General features: G+C 45.1%; 1 protein-coding gene across 1 annotated transcript in view; it reads right to left on the bottom strand.

Moving 5' to 3' along the window:
- The window catches only part of LOC114636298 (F-box/WD repeat-containing protein 15-like), a 15,603-nt gene extending 7,974 nt beyond the window's left edge, over nucleotides 1–7,629 (bottom strand). The window contains 5 exon segments of the mRNA XM_028784464.1: nucleotides 5,073–5,149; nucleotides 5,152–5,190; nucleotides 6,224–6,399; nucleotides 6,595–6,632; nucleotides 7,540–7,629. Of these exon segments, the coding sequence (XP_028640297.1) occupies nucleotides 5,073–5,149; nucleotides 5,152–5,190; nucleotides 6,224–6,399; nucleotides 6,595–6,632; nucleotides 7,540–7,629 (420 nt within the window).
- Nucleotides 7,630–7,830: the final 201 nt, after the last annotated feature.

Genomic DNA, 7,830 nt, shown 5'->3' on the forward strand with positions numbered 1-7,830 from the left:
CACTCACACACACACTCACACACACACACACACTCACTCACACACACTCACTCACACATACACTCACTCACTCACACACACACTCACACTCACACACACACTCATACATACATACACACACACACAATCAGTCAGTCCACCAGCAGCAGCATCAATAACAAAATCCAAAAGCATAATTAAATTCTGCAAAATATTAGAGGCAGGAATCAATATAACCATTTCTAAGCCCTAGCTCCATTTGCATGAAAATTATTAATAACCTCTTTTTCCCTCTAAAAGTAATCTCCCCTTTGAGTCAATCTTGACTCCTTTGAAAGGGAACCTGTTGAAGTCCTTGTTACCATGGAGCACATGACACAGTCTCACAAGGCTGAGGTCGAGTTCCACTCCGTGCTCTCTCTGGCCAGGTACAATGAGGATTCACCACTGGATCCTGCCTCGCACTTAGGAGGCAGAGGTCAGAGGGTCCCCATGACTCCGAGGCCAGCCTAAACTGCTTAGCAAACTCTAGGACAGAGACCAAGGCCAGCCTGAACTGCACAGTGAACTCTAGGACAGTTTGATATTGTCCTAAACAGCCTCCTCCTAACCCATCAAAAACCAAACAAAAACCCCAAAACCTCCAACCCCAAGATCTTCCTGTTCATTATGGTCCATCTTCAGTTTGCTGTAGGAGACAATGTTTATAAACATTGAGATCCTGTCTAACTAACTAAAAACCCCTTTGTTGGTGTGTTGTGCCACTCCCTTAATCTCAGCACACAGGAGGCAGAGGGAGGCAGATGTGAGTTGGAGCTAGCCTGGTCTACATAGTTCCAGGCCAGGTAAGACTACAGGGTAAGACATTCTCCCAGACAAACAGAACCACCAACCTTAAGAATGGATTAATGTTCACTCCATTAGACTCTTTTACCTCTTAAAATAAAAAATATTTGAGAGAATGGAGGATAATGAAGAAACACATATGGAGGTATCCAGCATTCACCCAGTTCTCTACTACAATGGCTCAGCAGCTGGCTGTCTCACAAGTCAGAGCACACAAGAGAAAAATACTCTTGCATAAACCAGCAGGGACTGCACAGTGGGAATCTAGTGTCATAACGCAGAGACAAGCCATGAGTAATATCCTAAAGAACCACAGGCATGGCCAGTCCTGTGTTCTTTCCCACTGGTACTAGGGTCCCCACCATCCCTCTCCCAGGGCGTCATCTGGGCCTCTAGCACTCACAACACCATAGAAAACAGAGATGCTCTACCTACACAGTGTGCTGCTGCCAGATCAAGTAACACTGCCACAGCTCTAGTCCTGTTTCCTCCCTTGAGACACACAGTCCAGGAAGGTCTCAAGAGAACTATGCTCAGTGCAAGACACACTTTGTTCTGTTTAGCTCCTGGGGTGAGGTACCCCAAACCCTAGTAGACACTATCAGAGAAAGAATCAGGTGGAAAACAGCTGTGTGAACGGTTCAATACACCCCCCCAAGAGAGCACAGCTCCATTGTGCTCCCCAGTCAAAGGGTGGGGGTCCATTCTCCTAGTGCCATAGGCAATGAGAGGGCAGGGCCAGCTCTCCAGACTACCACAGGTAGTAAATTGAGGGAGGGCATCACCTCCACATCCATGCCAGCAGATTGCCTCTAAGCATATCTGTAGAGTATTTCTCTAATCAATCATCAGTGTGGAAGGACTCAGCCCACTGTGGGCAGTGCTACTACCATGTTGATGGTCCCGGGTTGTATAAGAAAGCTAACTGAGCAAGGCATGGAGAGCGAGCCATAAAGAATGACCAAGCCTCCATGGCCTCTGCTTCAGTTTCTGTCTGAGCCTGCTCTGATGAACTAACCTCTGAGTTCTTTCCTCCAAGTTACTTTTGGCCATGGCCTTTTAACACAACAAAGAAGCACACCAACACACAAACATGTAGCCAAACTATATTATGTGGTAAATGTTAGTTCTCAAGACTCTCCAAATATCCAGAAATGAGATCAAGCTGGATTATGGGATTTCTGACAGTTAGATAAAAGCCACTGTTCCTCAGGAACTTCTGAAACAAGTTCCCATGTGCCAAAAGGTATCTTTAGCCTTGTTTTTGCTACTCTTATTAATTTACAATGTACTCTCTTTACATACTAGATATATTCTAGAACAGATACAGACAGATTGTCTAACTCCAATATACTTAATAGGTACTGGCTCTCATTCCTGTCAAAAATCTGCTGAATGTAATGTTAAATGTTACTATGGTAACTATGTTACTATGCTTTTCTAATGTTAAAGCTTACTATGAGCCAGGGAGTGGTGGTGCACCCCTTTAATCCCAGCACTTGGGAGGCAGCGACAGGCAGATTTCTGAGTTCAACACCAGCCTGGTCTACAAAGGAAATTTCAGGACAGCCAGGACTATGCAGAGAAACCCTGTCTCGAAAAAACAAACAAACAAACAAACAAAAAAAGCTTACTATTATAGACAGAGACTACTGACAGTGAACCCCCAACTGCCACAATCTCTGAGTGACCTGGGCAGAGTGACAACAAGACTGCCTAGACTGTGATATGATAACCACTGAAAAACACCGCTCCATTGCCTTGCCCACTGCCAGGGCTTGGTCTAAACTGTGGACAGAGGACACCCAGAGAGTTACATGTCTCCTATGCCTAAGACAAGTGAGTCATTTCTCCCACGTTCCTCCCCCACAGGAAAAAGATTCTCATCTTCTGGGCCTGATGGCCAGACTACCTCTGCCTGAATCACGATGGAATTGTCCACTGCAGATCCCATGAAATGGATGTCTCTTTTGTCTCCAAGGGAAACAACCGAGCTGACAAGGTAGCTAGAGCTGTTTTACCCACCATAGGACATTCTTACACTCCTCCAAGCTCCTTACTTCCTTGACATCCCCCCTCATAAACAACACTAACCTGTCATTTCACCTTCTGCTTCAGACCCTGAGCTCGGCCCACCAACTCCTTAATGTCATGCCACCTGGGAACTTTAAAGATTACTGGCATGTGTACCCCCTGAACTAACTCACCATTGCCACTTACAGCTTCTCCAGTGACCCTGCCAAGTAATCTTACTTCACCTTTCACCAGCTGCCCTGACTCTGGTGTAGCCACGACCCCATACCTCTTCTCTATCACTCTGAACTATAGACTTAAGGCATTTCTCATGCTAATCTATAGAATCAACTATCATATTCACAAGTAATTTTAAAGTTTCCTTTAATTGTCTTTTAAATGTAAGCTTAAAAAGTTTCTCACTGTGCTAAATTTATATATATTCAATCTCCCAGATAGAAGGAAAAAGCCCTTCTTGCTCCTTCTCCTCCATGAAAGGTTTTTGTCTTCCCTAAACTCATTTAAAGAGTGTTCATGCTGTTAACAGATTTATCTCTTTTGTAAACTTATGAGCTCCAGAAAACCCACTCAGATCCACCTCTCATGGACCAAACAGACTCCATATAGATAAGTACACCTGCCAATCAATAGCCTAAGTTTCTACCTCTTACCTATTCCAGAGGATGGGATTCCTCTCCTGCTCCCTGGGATTGGGACTTCTCTCACCTCAACCACCTAAGTACACCTAAGAAGATTTTCTCTCCAAAGTACATAATTTTATTCCCTATCTCTAATATATATATGAGTGTTTCAGCATCTTGCAATGTCCAGGCTTTTACTGAAAATCTGCATCCAGGACAGCTCGAGAGGAAGCAACCCACAGATGGGCCAGCACCTGCTCTCACAGACACAGATGCTTCTACTGGACATGCTTCTTCCTATCCACAGATGGTCCCACAGATCCTGGACAGCAAGGAAACACCCAATTCTCCCAAGACTGGACCAACATCTCCATCCCCATTTTCTTAGGTTTCCCAGAGGCACAACACCTCAGAGTCAGCAGAGAATGGCTAAAGATCACGGCGACCCTATCTTTGGTTCACCACCACCTCTTTCTAGTTTCTCCTTTTCAAAACTAAACCGAAAACGGAGAAATGTCAGCATGCCTTCTAGGCTCCAGCCTAAGCAACAGCCAGGTAGGCCTGGCTTGCTATGAAGGGGGCTGGTTGTCCCCTTCTTGCTCTCTCTCTGCCCCTTCTGTCTGACTCTTTTCTTTCCCTAACCCCCTTTTCCCCCTTCCCCTTCCCACCTCTCTCTATTGTTCTGACTGGCCTCTCCTCTACTCTCTTTCTCTCTTTCTCTCCATCTTTCTCTGTCTCTACTCCCTTCTCAACTCCCCTTCCCATGCCCTAAATAAACTCTATTCTATACTATACCCATCGTATGTTTGGTACCTTGGGGGAAGGGATGCCTGAAGGTGGGCCTGCCAAGGCACCCCTCCCACCTCACCATACTTTGCTCTACAAAACATATCCTGGTCTTTTTAGAAACACAAGACAGTCTACTATTTTCTCGGTCTACTCTGGATTCTTCTGGATCCCTCTGGCCGCTCTCTTATATCTACAGTAAAAAAAACCTTAATCATTATCATAGAGAAGTCATGTGAGCAGTTTCTTTACTGCATCCTCTCAAACACCTTAAAAAAAAAAAAAAACTCAAAGCATTTCCAGCAAAATCAGGAACAAGACAAGTATATCCACACTCTCTGCTTGCCCTCAAAATGTTATAGTCTTAGCTAGAATAATCAAACAAGAGAAGCAAACAAAAGGGAAGAAAAGCCAGAGTTCCTCATTTGCAGACACTATGTCCAGTGCCAAGAGCTCTAGTGCCCACAGCTTACAACCATCTGCAACTACAGTTTTAAGGGACTTGACACCTTCTTGTGACCTCCACAGGAATCAGACGCACGAGCATCACACTTACATATATGCACAGAAAACACTCCTATAAAATAAAATAATTAAATCTAAAAAAAAGTCAGAGGGAAAAAATCAGGTGTGTGGTGTAAACCTTCGACCCGAGCACATTGGGAGTCAAGTTAGGTGGCTCTACATGGGGACATCTAGGACAGTCAGGTGTATACAGGGAGATCCTGTCTCATCATCACCAACAACAAAAGGATGAAATCAGAATTCACATCCAGGTAACTTTTGCTATTCATCGGCCAGACTCACCTCATGAATATCCCAAGTGGAAATCTTGGTCAGGGAACTCACCAAACAGACAACTGACCTGTCTTGTCGGATTCTTATAGGCCACACCCTGAGAGATAACATGCATATCCCCGAATTCCTGCAAAGAAACCCCAACAATATTTGGACACAAGACAGTTGAAGGGCAACTCAAACCAAGGAAGGTATGTTTCATTTTGCTCTACCTTGTAGAAGGATGGATAAAAGTTGTGGGAAGGATGAAGCAGAGGCAGTCAAGCACACTGCAGGTTGGTCCTTTGTTCAGATACAGTTACTCTTTAATGTGCTTCTAGAGATACAAAATGGGTACTGGGGGCTGGGGCTGGAACTCAGTGGGGAGAGTGCTGGGTTCTGTTCCTAGAGGCCTATAAACTCTAACCCAGTTCTCATTTGGAGGCAGAAGGATCAAGGTCATTGGTGTTTGCTACAAGAAGGATTTGAGGTCAGCCTACAGTACATGAGATCCTGTCTTGGAAGAAAGAAAAAGGAAAGAAAGAAGGAAGGAAGTAAGGAAAGAAGGAAGGAAGAAAGAAAGAAAGAGAAAAAGAAACAAAAGAAATGAAAAAAGACAGATGTAAAGATGTACCAGTCCCTGTCAAGGCAAGAGGCAGATCTTGAGTTTGAGGCTAGTCTAGTCTAAAGATCAAGTTCCAGGCTAGCCACAGAGATATAGTTTCAAAACAAACAGGTAAGATTTTCTCATCAGGAGAACAAATTCCACGAAGTTGTCTATACACACACACATACACACACTGTGCCATGTACACACATCACATACACACACACTAAAAATAATAAATGAAAGAAATTTAAAAGCATCTCTCCATCAGAAACCTACTCTAGGAAGTTTTTAGAAAAAAGATAAATACTAAAGTCTAATAATTAATAATCTAATAATTTCTCCATTAAATTCTCTCTATACTCTGGGAAAGGTGGGAAGCCTTCAGGGAAAGGGAGCAAGAGGGCTGGTTTTATGATTCTGAGCAACCACTCAGCAGATCACAGAGTGGTTCTATGGCTAGGCTAGCATGGAAGCCCCGTCCCGTTAAACTGCAATTCCCTTCCTCTTATTGAATGAGAATGTAGGACTGCAGAGGATGGGAAAAACCAAGTGGGTGTCTATTCTAGCTTACCCAAGGCCAGAGGAGGCTCCACATGAATTTCCTTGTAAGTGAAATCTTCTGGCTTTGCCTGGGACTTGGTGTGTTCTTGCCATGTTTGGTAAAGAAAGAATTGCTTCCATGTCTCTGTGCCTACGAGCTGTAGGGTGACACTGTCACAGAAGAGCCATCTCTTCACACACAACTTCCTGCAATGCACAGTTGCAATCCCATCAGGCTGACCCCAGTCACCTCACCTTAGAGCCATGGTTACAGTGCCCAAAACTTTTATTCACTGACCATCCTCACACAGCAGAGGTCCAGGTCCAGAATCAGAAGGCCTCCTCTTCCCTTCCTGCCCCATCTCGTCCCTTCTTCCCATCCCACCCTGCCCCTCTCCTTACTTCCACAGGATATCACTGCTTGCAATTGCATTCCAGTACTATGGGAGAGAAAAGAATCCTTCAATCAACAACTGCCCCCTTCCCCTTGCTCTCAATTTGTTCTGTGCTGGCCCTGCACAGATTAATCAAGCACAGTCCTAGCTCCCCAGGCCCAGGCAGCCTGGAGAGACCTACCCCAGCAAACACAAATCACCTTGTGAGGGCTCAGAGGAAGGAGGGCCAGTCTACACAGGTCTGACACAGAGTCTCAAGGAGGCCACATATCTGCAGCACATCTCTGCAGGGCAGCTTGTTCTTTTCATTTAGCAGAATTTTGTTGTCACTGTTGCTGTTCTGAGATAGGGTGTCTAAGTAGCCTGGACTTGTTCTAAATTCATGTAATTGAGTATGATCCAAACTCCTGGTCATCTTGCTTCCACCTGCCAAGTGCTTCAATTACAGGCATGTGCCACCACTCCTGCCTCACTTAACTAGATTTGATGTCTTCAGAGTGGATAATGCTAACCCAAGATCCCTAGATGTATACGTTTGCTATTCTGTAGGTCAGTGCTCCTGTTGGTCAAGAGAAGCAACTGAGTTCCCCAGACATCAACGTGTCAGAGCTGAGTAGACAGGTCTGAATAAGGAGGGAAGGGAAAGAAGGTAAGGAAGAAAAGGAAGGGAAGGAAGAGAAGAAAAAGAAGGGAAGGGAGGGAAGAGAAGGAAGGAAGAGAAAGAAGGGGAGGAACAGGAGGAAGGAGAGGGAGGGGAGGGAGGGAAAGAAGAAAAGGAAGAAAGGGGAGGGAAGGAAGGAAATGAAGAAAAGGAAGCAAAGGCAAGGAAGAGAAAAGGAAGCCAGGCTGTGTGAGTACAATGCTGGGGTAGCAGAGGCTCAAAGACTGAGCGGGAAAGGCCCAGAGTCTTATGATGAACCAGATGGAGGAGTTCAGCCAAGGAGCTTTTTACCTTGTTCACTTGGGGAACCTGTAGCAAACTGAAAGCATCCAGATAGGAGACGATTTCCAGCAGTAGCTCACAAGGCAAATAGAACCCCATCTTGCATGGCCTAAGTCCACAGTGACTCTTCTTTCTCCTCCCCAGGTCTACACACCTGCAGCTCCTCAGGCTTTGAGTGTAGCAAGCTGCAGGTGTGTAGACTCTCAGCCTCACCACACACACACACACACACACACACTCACTGGAGTCAGATACACTCAGCTAAGAGTGTTCACACCTAAATTCACTCCACAGTGTTAT

This window comes from Grammomys surdaster, unplaced genomic scaffold (assembly GCF_004785775.1).
Source record: "Grammomys surdaster isolate TR1022 unplaced genomic scaffold, NIH_TR_1.0 123441, whole genome shotgun sequence".
Lineage (NCBI taxonomy): Eukaryota > Metazoa > Chordata > Mammalia > Rodentia > Muridae > Grammomys > Grammomys surdaster.